At 38.6% G+C, this 17357-nt stretch overlaps 1 protein-coding gene across 3 annotated transcripts in view; it reads right to left on the minus strand.

The window, feature by feature from the left end:
- Window positions 1-17357, minus strand: part of Ttc17 (tetratricopeptide repeat domain 17) — a 79761-nt gene that overhangs the window by 18055 nt on the left and 44349 nt on the right. For all 3 annotated transcript variants that reach the window (XM_013030022.1, XM_013030023.1, XM_013030024.1), the window contains exons 17-19: window positions 9394-9549; window positions 1591-1850; window positions 995-1148 (exon numbers count right to left, since the gene is read on the minus strand). In XM_013030022.1, coding sequence (XP_012885476.1) covers window positions 995-1148; window positions 1591-1850; window positions 9394-9549 — 570 coding nt within the window. The remainder of the gene's footprint in view (window positions 1-994; window positions 1149-1590; window positions 1851-9393; window positions 9550-17357) is intronic.

Consider the following 17357-nt stretch of genomic DNA (forward strand, 5'->3'; position numbering starts at 1 on the left):
TCAGTTAAAGGTGGTAAAAATTACCCAGTTTAAGTATAACAGCCTGGTACTGGTTGTGTATGCCTAAAGTCCCAGCAACTCAAGAAGCTGAGATCTGAGATTCTTGGTTCAAAGACAGCCCAAGGCAGACAAATGCATGAGGCTCTTATCTTCAATTAACTATCAAAACGCCAGAAGTGGGAGCATAGCTCAAGTGGTAGAGCACTGGTTGTATGAAAAAGCTGAGTGAGAGCTGTGAGCACAAAAGCTGAGTGAGAGTGAGAGGCTTGAGCTCAAGCTGCAGTATTAGTATTGGCACACAAAAATTTTTTTAAAAATTTTTTTCAAAACTAACTTTATCACCATTATTGAGCACTACAAAAGGGAGATTTAGGTGTATGGAGCTCAGAGATGGGCTTCAGGACTACTTGGAACCCCTAAAAGTACATGTCAAATCTGACATTTATGTTCTCCAAACCTGACATTTATGTTTCCATTTCTGCAAAGCAGTTCTAAAACATTTACCCGATACTTTTTGTCTGACCTACAAAAAGCATACTAGTTATTATTTATTGTGCTATAAGGTTCCTAGTGAATTTAAAGTCCTTCAAATATATAAAAGTGTTATAATTCTTCATAATTCTTAGAATTAAGAGACTAATCTTTATAAGGTAGAGAAGAGGCGATTAGTCTCATTTTATAGATAAGAAAAATAAGGAACAGGAAGATAAAATAGCAGAACTGGTACTTGCACCCATGTGTTTTAACTCAACACCTGTATGTATCACAATGGATTGTAATGTAAAAATATCTATAGGATAGTTAAGCTTCATGTGATAAAAATATAAGCCAATACTTAAATAGCAAGTAAATATCAAAATAAAATTTTCATACCAATGACTGATACTGCCCTTTTATCTTCTTATCTGAACTACTCAGTCATACACACATGCCTTATGAGAAATGCAGAAATGAAACATGAGGGAAGAAATAAGCATCCTAAATTCTTGTTTACCTTGTGGTCCAGGAGATGCTACCTTTGGGCCAGTGATCTCTAGGTTTGCTTGGTAACGATGTCCATTTTCTGCTTGATGAGATTCTATCTTTTTCACAGGAGTTTTTTTATGATCTCCTTTGGGTTTTTTTACACGTTTGACTTGGAATGTGATCTGGGGAAAAGAAACATGTTACAGACAAATGAGACCAATGAGAAAATCTGTCACTCACTCTACCTCCCCTCTGGCTCCTGAGCCACACCTACCCAAATTTAAGTTTTAAGAGGTCTAAACGAAAAATGGTCAGTGAAACGAACAAAACCATTTAGTCTCAAGGAGTGTATAGAGAGCACTGAAAATAAAGACATCTGATGAGGATAATTCCTTCAAGTTTGCAGGATTTGAATATGGTTTCACACCTCTTCCATTCCTCTCACCTCCCCAAAGAGCTGGCGAAGCACACTGAAATGCTCCCAGGAAGACAATTCTAATGTGAATGTGGTCCCAGAATGTGGAGCTAAATAGTGTCATATTGCCAACAACCACTTTACCCTTGCATATCACGAGTTGCTGAGCTTGGCTAATTATCCCAAGGACTGAATTGGCAAAATCGTACCCATTCTGTGGCTTCATCGTCTTCACTTCTACAGTCCCCAAAGCAAGAGCTTTTGGCTACTCCATCCTGAGGACCCTTCTTCAGCACCCGTATTCCCTGCAAGTCTAGACGCCGCCCCTTCATTTCTAGTGCTCCCCCGAAGCCTTCCAGAGGCCATGCCTGTTGAAACTCATCCACCAAAGCCAGTATCTCTTCTGACATCTTTGTTTCATCTGAATTCTCCATCTCATCAGAGCCATTGCTTTCTTCAACCACCGTACCTGAAATTCAAGAACTAGCATGTTATTAACAGAAATACAGCATGCACTCAAATCTTGCTTTTAGTTTAATTTCAGCTCTGCTTAAAAGCACTTCTATAGCCTATCTTCTTACAAATACCATTCAGCATCTTCAAAATTCACAACTGAGTATCATCTTTGTCATGAGCTTTTGCCAAAAGCCTGCTGAGAACAATGGCAATAGCTAGATGACAGGCAGTCATGGATCATATCACCAGTGAGCAAGGAGAGAGCTATAGTCTACATAGGTTTTGAGAGAAGATCCACTTGCTTTGTATGTAAGATGGAAAAGATAAACTTTGTTATTTATCTAATAAAGAACATAAAGCTTAGATGCTTGAAGCTTTATGCAACTATCATGAAATATAGCTGTGTGTCCCACTTGAGAGCTGCTTAATTGTCTGACCTGAACAAATAAATGGCTTAATGGAAACCTAATTCCAGATGAAGGCTCCCATTTTCCTAATGGTAGATGTAAGAAGTAGCACTATACTGATACAAATTCTTCCTAAAATGGCTACTGAGGTATCATTGATGCTGCTGAAGTATATTTAAAGACTTCCATGAATTTCTCTAAAGACAATGTTCTAGCAAAAATTCTCTCCTAAGGATACATACCCCTCCAGGTTCCCCTCTGTGCTTAGATAACAATGAGACTCATAAGATTAGGCCAAGAGTCTTAACAGAATGTTTTCTTTTTTCTCATGTCTTGGTGACATTAACTTTTGTTCTTTACTTTGAATTAATGGCTGCATTTTATATTATGTGCTCCATGAAAGACATCTCTAATCTTTTTTGGAAGTGATGGAGTACAAATAGAAATAACAATAATGCCTCCTTTTTTAACATGCAGCCACTAGATAACCTGAGCACTCTGGGTTGACAACTCCCACAGTGCCAGGCTGCTATTCCAGTTGCAATTGCAACTTCTATTGTTGGCAAGTCCAGCCTGCTCTGGCCAATGTCAAAACTCTCAAACACATACAACCAGATTAACCTGAGAAATACCAGTATCAGTCTCTGAGGACATAAGCACAACTGACCATTGTAGCTGCAAACACTTAAAACTCTGAGCCACTCACAAATCAACAGTGACACTTCAGTGCTGGTGCCATCTCTTCCTTCTCTCCCTAGTGCTTGATGTCAGATAGTGGGATAAATACAAGTTGTTCTCTCTTAGGAAAACAACAACAACAACAAAAACTAACAAACTATTGAGCTCATCATTTATGACCAAGTGACTACAAAACGTACTGCTATCTTTTCAAGTAATTTCTTTTTAGATTTTCTAAAGTCACTGTTATTGTTTCTACTGCTTTTGTACTTATTACTTTAAAATTGAGTTTTGAAACAAGCGCGATGGTTTGCTGATACTCTGTAAGATACTCAGACACAAGTGGTTGGTTACCTGCTTAAATTATGTGGTTGGTAGTATAAATATAACTTTTAGCGTTGGCCTCAGGTGCTACAATAGTATGTCGTTGGCACACAGCAGACACAGCTATGGAAGGAACTAATGAGAACCCCCAAACAGTCTGGTTTTTTAGGTTCTTGAGAGTTTGCTGCTCCTGCTTCTACCTTGCCCTCCTGACAAGATTCTAAACTCTTACAGTCTAACACATCTTGTCATGTGTTAATGTACTGTCAACTGAGCTGAATGGTAAGCAACAGTGAATCAGCATACCTTTAGCATCATATCTGACGCTCTATATAATCTAAAAGTTCTTGGCGGGTTGCTGGTGCCTCATACTCCTACTTAGCTACTCAGAAGGCTAAAATCTGGATGACTGAAGTCCGCCAGCTTGGGGGAAAAAAGTCTGTGAGACTCTCTCTCCAAAATAGCCAGCAAAAAGTTGAGCTGGAGGTGTGGCTCAAGTAGTAGAGCCAAACTATGAGCAAGCAAGTCATGTGAGTTTAAGGCCTTGAGTTCAAGTTCTGGGACTGTGCATGCGTGCACAAAAGCAAATGTTATTGACAGAGGCAATGCAGTTAAGAGAGGGTGACAAGACAGGGCTGAAATTTCAGACTCTGTCCATGAACTTGTTTCATACTCTGTTACATGTCTAGCAATGTGCTTGGCACGTCATTCTACAACCCATGAAACAAGGAATGTATCTGGAGATCTATCCTGTGTGGGGCTTCTTGTGCAGACCACTTCCCTGTGCAACTCTCTTCCACAATGGGAAATACAGATTCTGCTATGGTGAGAAGTGTGGATTGCAGAAAAATCTCAGAATGTTCTAAATTATGTCTGAAGCAAGAAGTAAATCTTAGGCCTCCTGCCTGTGGGACAGATGGCATGATATAAACTGAAAACACAAAGAGTGAGACCCACATCTCTATTTTTTATTTTCTTTCCCAGGCACCATTTTCACACTGGGAAAAGAAGAATAAATATTGTGACGTTGAACAGAACATGGGTACCCACAGTGAGGTTTATGTAAGTTCACGTTCTTTTCTTGGAGTGTTGGTAAAAGTGACAGCTAAGTTTGAGTTGTGTTAGGCAATCTGTCAAGAACCACAGGTAGGCTGGTTGTAGTGGCTAATGTATGTAATCCCAACTGCTCAGAAGTTAGATATCTTAGAGACCAGATAGGGGAAAGTTAGGGAGACTTTATCAATCAATAAGCTGGACATAATAGCATGTGCTTATGATCCTAGCTATGTGCTAGGCCATAGGTAAGAACTGCAGTGTGAGGCCAGCCCTAGGAAAAACCAACATGAGACTACCTGAAAAATAACTAAAAACAAACAAACAAGACTGAAGGTAAAAAATGGCTTGGTCTCAAAAAGGGCTCAAGTAATAAGTGTGAGGCCCGGAATTTAATGTCCTCCTCCACAAGTAAAAGGATCATAGAGACTAGAAGTGGTGGGGGAATGAGGTAAGCACAGGTGTCTGTGATTAAAATAAAAGCAGCCTAGCATGAGTTTCGAATATTCCAAACAAACCTGGAGATTCATGTTTAAATTTAGGCACTACAGTTTAAGAAATTTCAATAGCTGGAAGTGGTGTTGTAGCTCAAGTGGTAGAGTGCTCGCCTTGAGCTGCACCCAAGCCCAGAGTTCAAGCCCCACGACTGCCAAAAAAAAAAAAAAAGAAATTTCAAAAGCAAAAATATTCATAGAATAAAAACTTGGTGAATGTACTTGAAATTGCATTAAATGAAAAGGATTAAAGAAACCAAAGGCAAACCAATTGTGAAAGCTCCTAGTATACTATCTAAAAAAACCTAACTGAAAACCCCAAAATACAAAAAAAAAACAAAAAAAAAACTAACGAATACCATAAAACACAAAAACCAGGCTTGAAATATATTTTGCTAGAAAGATTTTGAAAAACTCCAGTGAAATTAGTTTGACAGTGGTGATGGGGCTAGCAACCGTAACAAGAGTTGTTGAAAGAATTGAGGATGTAAACAGTCATCTAGATGAAAGGAAATGAGGACATGAAGAAGGGGGTGAGACAGGAACAATAATCATCTCCAGGCACCTAAGGAGATCTAGTATAAATGAGAAACAAGCCTGACGTTAAGTTTCACAAAGCAAATCTAGAAATGAGTAGTCATATTTTAGTTTAATATTACGAAAGGCTTGAATCAATGGAAGTGGAAAGGGTCATCTGGAAAGAGACTGAGTCATGATGCTTGCCAGTGAATGATGTGCTGTGGTTACTGCCAGTAAAGAAAGGTGAGTAAAAGAAGGTGACTGTATTTGATACGAAATACTATTAATAAAGGATGGGCAGATGAGTGCTAGATTCACAATGAAACATATGGGCAGGGAACATAGCTAAAGACCACATACTCAAATTGATGGCAAAGCAAAGTCCTTCCTTCAAAATATGACTCAAAATACTCCTCCAGGAAGCCTTGTTCCAGTCATCTCAATAGTTTTGAATACTAAATTGTTTCTGAAGGCTAGTAGGGCACATTTGCCTTTGATAATGATATTATAGAGCAATACGTTTCTGTCTTGCAAAATAGAGGGTATACCAAGGACTTAAGACAAACTTTGTTCCAAATTAAGATTCTACTGACACAAGGCCTTTGTGCAATACCATCTGCAGTTTTAGTGTTCTCTTTCAGTACAGTGATTTGTTTGTAGACAGATTGCAAAGCTGCAGATTTGCTGAAGACAATGCATAAATAATAATGGTATACATATTTCAAGTCCAATGAATAATCAGAAAATACAAAAGACTTAGGTTCAACTATCCAGACTAAGGAAGGTAGGGAAATGATTCACTTCTGAGTAGAAAACAACAATCATGAGCCTAGTGGCACTCTTCTTTTATCCATTATAGCAAGAGAAACAGATGTTGGAGAAGATAACTTAGAAAACAAACAGGACAATAACTCTATGCAAACATGTTTCAGCTCCCTTTAACTGAACAGATGTTTACTGTGCATCTACTATGTGCATATGCTTGTGAAGACTTTGTACTTTTGTGACATTAAAATATTCTATTTTAGCCGGGTACTGGTGGCTCATGCCTGTAATCCTAGCTACTTAGGAGGCTGAGATCTGAGCATCGTGGCGCCAAGCCAGCCTGGGCAGGAAAGTCCGTGAAACTCTTATCTCCAATAAACCAATAGAAAACTGGAAGTGGTGCTGTGGTAGAGTGCTCGCCTTGAGCTTAAGAGCCCAGGGACGGTGCCCAAGTCGAGTTCAATTCCCACAAGTTGAACTGACAAAAAAAAAAAAAATTCCTATTTCGTAGTCTGAGGTGTGGTTTGAAGTGGTAGAGTATCTAACAACCATAAAATCAATCTCCAGTACCATCAAAAAAATTTGGTTTCATAAAATAATGGTAGAACCAGATGCTAGTTCCATTTAAAAAATAAACTACCACAAACAAAGATCTTAACCCATCAAACCCCTAATCCTGAGACCACAAGTAAAAAACACTGTATTAGAAGGTCTGAGGATAAACTTTGTTATTCCCCCTACTGAAGAGCTTGACATGGAGCCTAACTCTTCCTAATTTTCTTATCTTAATTTTCTCATCTATAAGGTGGGCTTAATAGTATCTACATCACAAAAGATACATAATTCATAATGCTTCATAAATTATAAAATACTAAAAAGTAGACTTATTATAAGGGTTATTGGAGGACTACTTGTATTTCTAATTTTTCTTCAAAACAAGATTTTTCAAAATGCTTTTAATGTTGTATGAGTACTCTGATGCAAAAAAAAAAAAAGACATAAAGCTGGGTGCTGGTGGATCACTAACTCACATCTATAATCCTAGCTACTCAGGAGGAAGATCTGAGGACAGAGGTGGCTCAAAGCCAGCCTGGGTAGAGAAGTCTTTGAGACTCTTCTCTTCAAATACCCACCAAAACAACTAGACGCAGAGTGGTGGCTCAAGTGATAGAGCACTAGCACTGAGCAAAAAAGCTTAGGGACCTTGCCCAGGTCCTGAGTTCAAGCCCTAGGACCAGCACAAAGGAGAGAGAGAGAACGAGAGAGAGAGAGAACGAGAGAGAGAGAGAAAGAGAGAGAAAGAGAGAGAGCCAGAGAGCCAGAACCAGAGCCAGAGAGACAGCCAGTCAGCCAGACATGAGGCTGGAAGCCCACTGCAAATTAACAAACTAGCCAACCAGTTTAATCACTGGGAATTAAAGGAAACTTAATTTTTTTAAAACACAATAGTTTCTGGTAAAAGATATTAAACTAGTTTTCACAAGTGACTGCAAACATCAGTTTTCATTCACTCTAGCATTCTTCTCTCCCTTTAAGGTGTAACTGGCTTCTTTTAGACATCATTTTTACAGATAATATTAGAGGGAAGAAAGATTTTGTAATTACTAAGTAAATTAATCAAATCTACATAAGACAAATACAACATTGCATTAACAAATACTGTACCCAAGAACTCAAATTAGAGTGGACATGGTACACGCAGTCTAATGGGAGACAAGCTATATAAGCATTTAAAGGTGTAAGTAATGTGCTTTGAAGGAAGTAGGAAGAAGATGGTAGACGTGCCTAGAGATCTTTGTGAATGATCACAGAACAGGTGATGCTTGAACTGTATTTAGGAAAGGTGAAAGCATTTTCTCTTTACAGAAAATCATATATAAGGGTCACTCCTAAATTGAGCAAGACATGGAGGATCAAAGCAGTATGGCATGAGAGGAAAGGTGAAAGGTTATTCTTCCTGCCATGTGTTCTTCCTGCTGGGTGACTCAGTTGACAGGGAATGGGGAGGGTGGAGTGCAGGGGGAGTTAACCTCATTTCCCACATTAATTTAACTTCTTCCAATAGGTAATGGAGAACCACTGAAAATTTGAAAACTAATTCTTCCAATAGGTAATGGAGAACCACTGAAAATTTGAAAATTAGGAAACTTACCTGAGCAGAACTATATTTTATCAACTCTTTGGACACATAAGAAATTGGTAACAGAAGCTACTTCTGCTTCCGAAATTCTGCTATCATTTATGTATACCTTTTCTGACTGTCTCTCTCTCCCCCCATATATAACAGACTACACTCAGGGAACAAAATTAAAAGGCTAATAGCACAGACAAAACTATTTGAATGCAGGCCATGGCAGAAAGAATAAATGAAGATCTGATAGATTCAGACAAAGTAGTGTCTGGTTGAATTGTGATATATTAGGAGACCAAAAATATAGGAATTAACAGCAGTTCAGAAAATACAGCAAACAATAAAATCAAGTTCAACTTAGGATATGTTACATTTAAAGTACCTGTGGCACACTAAGATAGGAGTCCACTTAAAAAGAGGAAATAAGATCAGGAGTTGTAGAGAAAATCAAAATTTTGAGTCATTGGTATACACAGGTATCAAGTTACTATAAGGTAAGATACAGTAGGAGAAGAAAAGAAGATCAGCTTAGAATACTGAATAACCCAACAAATGAAGGCAGAGTAAAGAATAAGTGAAGGAGACTAACAAAGAAAGTTTGAGGACAGGCAAGAGTCAAAAGCAAATAATTTTAGAAGCCTAGAGGGAAGAAGACAAGAGCTTCAGGAAATGGGAAGTTGTACTTAATTCCAAGGGCAGAAAACTGGTAGGTTGCCTAATAAAAAAGATCTTTGTTTTGGTACTTTTAAACTGGGAGATAATCTTACTGAGAACTGTTAAGATTAGCTCAAAATAGGACCACAAAGTGGAATATTAATACAACCTATGTATGCCCATTAAAAAAATCCTCAAATTTTTATTGGGTTAAAATAAATACATTTGACGTTGTTTTTTTGTTGACTGGCTCAACAGCGTAATGGCATTACAAAGAAAGACCCGTACACTGACGAATAAAATTTGTTCCAGTTAATGAGAGCCTGGAGAGGAGGAAAAAAGGAAACATGAAGAGCACTTTCACACTCTGGGTTATCTTCAGCCTCATCAGCTGAGGGTCACCTTCATGATTCTAGAGCATGAGTGGCTGTTACAAGAGGGAAACACACTTTCAAAGAAGAGAAAAGCCTATGCTTAAAGCTTGAGAGTTGATTTTCCCCCAGAAGCACAGCTAAGGTCAAATCAACTTACTTTCAAGTCTAAGAGCACCCGTGTCCCTCCCTGAGTCCTCAACAGAGAGTACAGTGTCCGCCTCTGTTCCTCTCTCAGCAGCATCCAGTGACTGGGAGTTGTCAAAATATTTCTGCTTGTCATGGCTGTTGTCCAGGGTTTTCTCATGACAATGACCTCAATGACAAGAGACACAGATAAAGCACATTAGAAACATCTCTCATGTTACCCCATAATGCAAGGTCCCAAAACATCAAGAGGAGTAAAAAGGCAATGATGGTGGTAGTTTTTCTTCAGCCAAACACACACAAGTCAGTGAATGGGAACACCCAAGGTCAGACCATTATTGTGATGCAAGGTTTGGCACCTGAAGTTTCAGTTGGCATGCTACTGCAAGAATCAGTGTTTCTGGGGTTGGAGATTAGCAACAAAGAACAAGTCTCAAGACCTCATTCTATCTATGATGTCTGTGACATAGTTCCTTGACTTAAAAAATATCACAAAGTTTTCATTTGCTTTTCAAAATTGAGAGATGGCAGATTCATACTGGAATAAAACCAAGGAAGATGACTACCAGCAGAGAAATATCTTTTCTTGCATCACAGCTTAAAATGAGATAGACCAAAAAGTTAGGGATTATGAAAAAATTAAAAACCAAGGAATTAAAGGAGGAGGATGGCAGAGATTTCACTTTAAGAATGCAACATAACAAAGGTCCTTTTTTTTTTCCCTAGAAAATAAGCTTTGCTCAAGTGGATAACGATTTTTCTAAGCAAATGCCAAATCTTAAATGGAATCCTAGCACCCTTTGGTACTTTCTGACACATATAGTAAGACTGACCTCTCCTACAGTTTGCCAATGAGATGCCTGTAATCTGTGCTACTGAGGAGGCTGAGGCTGAGATCTGAGGATCATGGTTCAAAGCCATCCCAGGCAGGCAAGTCCATGAAACTCTTCTCTCCAATTAACCACCAGAAAACTGGAAGTGGTGCTGTGGCTCAAAGTGTACAGCGCTAGCCTTGAGCAAAAAGAGCTCAAGGACAGCACCCAGGTCCTGAGTTCAAGCCCCACGACTGACAGGGGGAAAAAAAAGGAATTGTTAATATGGTCAAAATGCTACTATTTAGCTCTACTTGATGGTTATTTTCTGGGTAAGGAATACCAGGCTGCTGGGTCTGGTATGTCAATAACTTGCCTATGACATGCTCTCCTTTGCAACTGGTTTATTCCAGATGATCTGGCTGGCTGAATGGGAGTTTCTTTCTCTTATGTTCTCCCATGTTACTGAAGACACATATTATCTGGAAGTCCTTAGACTTTCTATTAAAGGATAATTATTTGGTTAAGAATGTGTAAGTAATTCCTCTCCTCCACCAGGACATTGGATAGTGCTCTAAAGGTTTATTTTTTAGAGGATGTTGTCTAAAGGAGATATATGTTATCCCATCAAGCTCTCTGAACCAATGAAAAACAAGACAAGCCTTTTTCTGGATTTGATGGTACCCTTTTAGGTTCTGTAATGTAAGTATACCTTACCATGCTAAGAAAAAGCAATGGACTCAACATCTTTGCTAATGAATGAGTTCAGAGTACATGCTTAGTGAGTCCCTTTTCATTTTCCAATTATGTATTCACATATATCAGAGACTACCATAATACAATAAAGCTATGTCAGAAAATGAGGATTTTTGAGTAGAATCGAAACCATATGAAAGACAGTCAATACAAAACACACAGCACATAGGAAATATGGCATTCCAAGTTTCAGAGAAAAGCTCTGAGCAGGCAAAAGTTGAATTTTGAAGCAGGTATAGTCTATAAAAGGGGGAACTACAGGAAGGGAGTCAATACTTACTCAAGGTTTCTGTTTCTTCCTTCTACTTAATCCTTATAAAAAAAACCCTGTGAAGTATTATTAATCCTTCCTTTATACACAAACTAATTCTCAATGAAATTAAATAACCTGCCTAAGTAATAGTAAGTAAGAAATAGATATGAACCAGGTCTATCTAACCACTAAGTTTCTTGGCTTTCCGTGAGTCAGTGCTATCCCTAAGAGAAAGAAAACTGGTAGCAGTATTTTAGGCAAGTAACAACAAGGTGTTGGGCAAAGAAATAGTACCAGGACTTCTCTCCTGTGTTTCAGAGGCAATGACAGGGACAGAGGGTGTGGTGTATGTATCCATGAAGAGTTAATGTGGTTGTGTTTTTCTTTCTCCAGATTATCCTATAAAAGGACAGAGATAGTAGCTGATTTGTCTCCATTTCTGTTTTCACCATCTGGGATGAGGCATTACGTTCAGGGGAACTAAATATAAGAACATTAAAATAAAATAACGAAGAATTCTACACACCCAACTGACTGAATATAATTCATTATGAAGAACAGCACACTTGTCAAAGACAGCTCTTAATTGGGAAATAAATAAACCTAACTATTCTTAATAGTCAAAAGGAAATAATGATGATAAAGATGCTGAGTAAAGCTTTTTTCCCCCTACTTTGACAGAGGTAGTACAAAACTTAACACTACGAAAGCAAGGATAAGCCAGTAACACCAGAACTCAGTACAATTTTGTGCTTTCTGAAGTAATGTCCCATTCCCCTACTTGCATCTTTTCTGTTTCTCTATCCTCTTCCTACTATAAAAATTTAATTCTGTTGTTTTGAAAGTCTGTAACACAAACAAAAACTGTCTTATAAGTAGGCAGTTCACAGTACATGATGTGTGCAGGACCACAGGCTAGGGAGACAAGACTTCCTTAGGCTTACTGAGACCTTAATAGAATGGCTGTTAATTTACTGATCACTGTTAATTTTGAACAGGAGACAACATGGTATTTGTTTCTAACTTTCATTAAAAAACAGTGGAGACTAAGCAATAAGAGAATACTTACTTGATGTATGAGCTTATAGTAGATAAGACTTATTTTCTCATCTATCGTAGAAGCCGGGCCATTAAAAAAAAAGAGCTATATATCTACATGCATACTGAGTTCATGTTTGGGTAAATAATAGGTGTAAACAACTTAATTATTCTTTGTTATATTTATTACATAGGTCACTGAAGTGCATTTTGTTACTAACCACTGTAGGTAGAGTTTAAGCGCACATGGTAGGTGAGAGGGAGCACGATGATAAAAAAAAAGGGATTGGATTTTGCTCCTAAGAAGCTCAGAGAGTGTTAATGAAGTGGTTTAATTACCTGTAATTTGGGGATCAGGCAAGTCATTATAGAACTGGGCCTTGAAAAGCAAATAGGTGCTTTTGGTGGGGAGTAAGGGTTATGGGTAAGAGCAGCAAAACAAACAAAAACATACGCAAACACAAGGAGACAAGAATATTGTAGTACTGTAAATAGACTATTTACAATGGCGTCCTTGTATACTAGGACTTGGTACAATTTCCACAGATTTCATAAAGGGTTAAACTTCTTCAAGAGTCTGTGAGTTTAAATACAGCACATTTCTGATTCAACTACAAAACTGCATTAAAAGAAAAACCCTGTATTCTACTTCATTCAATTCTAATCTTAGAATACATTTAAACACAGATGGGGGAGGGGGTGGAGGCACATTTTTTTTCTTGCTACCCATAAGTGTAAGGGTTTACCAGTTGCCTCTCCTTTCTCTTACTGCAAGTGAGTAGTTGGTGGGGAAGGGCCCTGTAATCACAAGTACACGTGAGAGCAGATTTGCCTACTTGTCTATAGCAAGAACGTTATATGAGACCCAAAGTAACAGAAAATAGTCTTTAACATTCCTTAGATTTAGGGCATTTTAAGGATAGCATCTTCAAGTGAGAACCCTAGATCCTAGTTATTCTATAACTGATCAAGTTTAAGAATATCTTACAGGAATTACAAATTACATTTAAGGAAGAAAACATAAGCATCAGGAATTCTCCTTTTCATTGATAACACACAGTGAGTAGGTTAATAGACCTACTTGTTTACCACAGATATCCAATGCACCTGCAATTTCCAGCACAGCCTGTGGATTTTAGTAACAAAGTTCCCCAATTCCCTAACACAGAACTCACTGCAGAGCTATGAAATTGGAGACTCTCAGATTTGGGCATATCTACTTACTTTTAAGTGCTTATAGCCAATGCACAAAATCAAGTGAAAACCATGTTTCCCTTTTGTTTTATATCATCAAATAAAAGTCACTCAGAAGCCTCCACCTCAGCAACCACTCTGTACATCTTAATTGGGTTTGCAGGATCTGTCTTGTGTTCTCTCAATTTTTTTTTTTTTGTTGGTCGTGGGGCCTGAACTCTGGGCCTGGGTGCTGTCCCTCAGCTCTTCAGCTCAAGGCTAGTGCTCTACCACTTGAGCCTCAGCCCCACTTCTGGCTTCTTCTGCTTATGTGGTGCTGAGGAATTAAACCGAGGGCCTCATGCATGCAAGTCAAGCACTCTACCACTGAGCCACCTTTCCAGCTCCTGTTCTCTCAATTTTTTTAAATTTAATTTAATTTTATTTGTGAACATACTGTACAGAGGGGTTACAATTGCATGGGCAGGATAATGCGTACATTTCTTACCAAGCATTGCATCCTCCTCTTTTGTTTACCCTTCACATCCCTTCCCAGCCTCACCTCTCCCCCCCAATCCCAATCCTTCTTGTTCTCTCAATTTTTAACATTTTTTTTTTAACCAATGTATTGTCATTGACATGGCTACTTTATGCTTTTGGGGTTTACTCTAGCTGTATTTCCAATCACTGTGGAAAAAAGGATCATACCACACAGGAATTACAACCTTGTTCAATACCAGGTACATTGTCAGCTGCTACTGGTTTCCTAAAACTTGTTCTGCTGCTAGTCATTTTCCATGATCATTACTTCAGATACCTGTGATCTACCTGGATTAAGCAATGCCTGATAGAGAAAGAGGTTTAAACTCCTTTACAGATAGTGTGTGTGCGCTTGTGGTCATTGTTATTGTTTTTGTGCAGGTACTGGGGCTTGAACTCAGGGCATTGGCACTCTCTCTTAGCTTTTAAGCTTAAGGATAGCATTCTACTACTTGATTTACAGCTCCACTTCTGGCCTTTTTTGGTGGTTAATTGGAAATAAGTGTCTTACGGACTTTTTTGCACAGGCTGGCTTCAAATTGTGATCGTAAGATCTCAGGCACCTGAGTAGCTAGGATTACAGATGTTAGCCCCTGGCAGCTAAGAAAAACTAGCAGATTACTAAGATTATCCCATTCAGAGAGCTTAGTATAAAACTAGTAAGACTGATAGCAATAAGTCCTAACAATTAAACAAAAAAGGGAGTGAAAACCAGAACCAGCATATGTATGTGTACACACACACACACACACACACACACACACACACACACACACACACACAGAGAGCAGATGTCCTCAGTCATATGCATTTTAAATCTCATGAATGCCTTTTTTCCTAGTGATTATCAGGACCACTGCTTCAGGACAGGGAACTGAGAAGAGATTATCCAATGACCTAACCTATTAAGGGCTTAAATATTCAGCACTCATTAAAAAAAAATATTCCTAAACTGGGAATTCATCTTAGTTAGCAGTCTTACAACCAATGTAAAATATTTCCTGAGGCTAGGTATGGTGGTTTAGTCCTGTCATCCAGCTAAGGCATTAAGTATAAATAGAAGAATTACAGTCAAAAATAGCCAAAGCGCCAGGGGCTGGTGGCTTATGCCGGTAATTCTAGCTATTTAGGAGGCTGAGATCTGAGGATTGTTGATTCAAAGCCAGCCAGGCAGGCAAAACCATGATACCCTATCTTTTATCTTCATTAACTACTCAGAAAAAGCCAAGTGTAGTGCTGTGGCTCAAGTGGTAGAGCACTACCTTGAGAAAAAGAATCTCAGGGGTAGTGCCCAGGCTCTGAGTTGAAGTCCCAGGATTGGCAAACACACACACAAATAACCAGAGCAAAAAGGGCTAGAGATATGGCTCACATGATAGAGTACTTGATTAGCAAAAGCTGAAGGCCCCAAGTTCTAACCCTAGCACAACAACAACAACAAAAATACATAAATAGATATAAAGATAAAAACCAGTGAGTTCACCTAACTTACTATACCTATATGTATATAACTAGAAGCTAATTCCTTTCTATCCTTATCAGAAGATTAAAGTAGAGCTACAGTAGAATTTGTTTTTTTAAGTATCTTGTTTGATGAAGCTAGATAAAACAGACCTGGTCTTATAACTAGGTACAATGGTTTAACATTTGTAAGCCCAGCTCTTAAGAGCAGTAGAAAACAAGTTCCAAGCCAGCCTGTACTCTAAAATAAAAATAAAATTACATCTTTTATTCACAAACAAACAAACAATTAAACAAGCACCTGCTGGTACTTAGGCTGCACTCAGGACATTGCACACTCATTTGGCTTCCTTTCTTCACAGCTGGCACTCCAAGACTTGAGCCACACCTCCATTTCCAGCTTTGTGTTTGTTTTTTGGAGGTAAGAGGCCCTTGGATTTGTCTGCTTAGGCTGACATCAAACTATGATTCTTAGATCTCAGTTTCATGAACAGCTAGGATTATAGGAATGAGCCACCAGCAGTTGGCTTTGTCCTATATGTTTTTGAGGGTTAGTGTGTACAAGCACTTTTAACTTACTAACTTCCCCACCTGATAAGTAAAATATGTGACCATAAAATATGATTAGCAATGCCAATTAGTGGATGTCCTCAAAACCAGAGAGGATGAGCTACAACTGAAACTTAATTTAGTATTCACAAACTACAGAGACTTAATTAACTCTAACACTAGCATGGACTGTTTACACATTAATGTGGTAATAGGGTTATAATGCAGGGAGACTACACATTTGTAACTTACTTTAAATCAATACACATTAACTACTCCACAAATGCTGTGCTAGCTATTCCACAGGTGCCATGCTAGCGCATCAGAGCTGACTTCTAGTGACAGCTTAGTTTTTACCCTTAGTCTCAATCTTCTTTAAGTATCAGACTCAAGTGTGCAGTGTGGAGATTCATCTCCATTTGCTTTGTGTCTATTATATGCTAGGCTTACAAAACCTTCCTACCACTTTCCTACTACTTCAAACACCCACCAAAGCCTCCTACTATTTTGTTTCAAACCTAGTTACTTTTTCGTGTTTCTAACAAGAAAAAAAAAATTAAACATGTGTTTCTTTGTGTTCTATTATTATTAACATCTTTTTCTAAAGAATGATTCTTGGTATTTTGAAGTTATTTTAGTCATTACTGGGCAAGATAAAATGAGTTATATTTTAGAAACAATGCTTATGGCTGTAAGAGTAATTTAATTATATCCAGAATTCACTTTACTACTTTCATTATCTAAATTTAAATTAAGTCTAGCTAGCTCCCTATTATTTAACAGAAAGTGCCACTGATAAAATGAAGCCACCAGGCCTTTCTAAACTGTTAAGCCCAGAACTCATACTTGATTCATTTCTCAACTATTATGAATGTTCCACAAGAACCCGTATCATTTTTACTTAATGGTTTTCTCTAAAGGAACTCACACTTTGCAGTTTAATCTAACAGCAATTTACATTAAAAGGGAAAACTGGAACTGGTTGAGCATCCTTAATAGAAATTCCAAAATCTTAGCTAGGTGCTAGTGGCTCCTGCCTCTAATCCTAACTACTCTGGATCTGAGAAATGTGGTTAGAAACCAGCCCAGGCAGAAGTGGAGCTGTGGCTCAAGTGGTACAGTGCCAATCTTGAGCAAAAAAGCTCAGGGACATCACCTAGGCCCTGGAGTTCAAGCCCCAAGACCAGCACGCACGCACACACACACGCATGCACACACACACACACACACCCCGGCCCTGGAGTTCAAGCCCCAAGACCAGCACACGCACACACACGCACGCACGCACACACACACACACACACACACACACACCCCGGCCCTGGAGTTCAAGCCCCAAGACCAGCACACACACACACGCACACACACACACACACACACAAGACCAGCGTGCGC

Source organism: Dipodomys ordii, unplaced genomic scaffold (assembly GCF_000151885.1).
Source record: "Dipodomys ordii isolate 6190 unplaced genomic scaffold, Dord_2.0 Scaffold125, whole genome shotgun sequence".
In the NCBI taxonomy this organism is placed as follows: Eukaryota; Metazoa; Chordata; class Mammalia; order Rodentia; family Heteromyidae; genus Dipodomys; species Dipodomys ordii.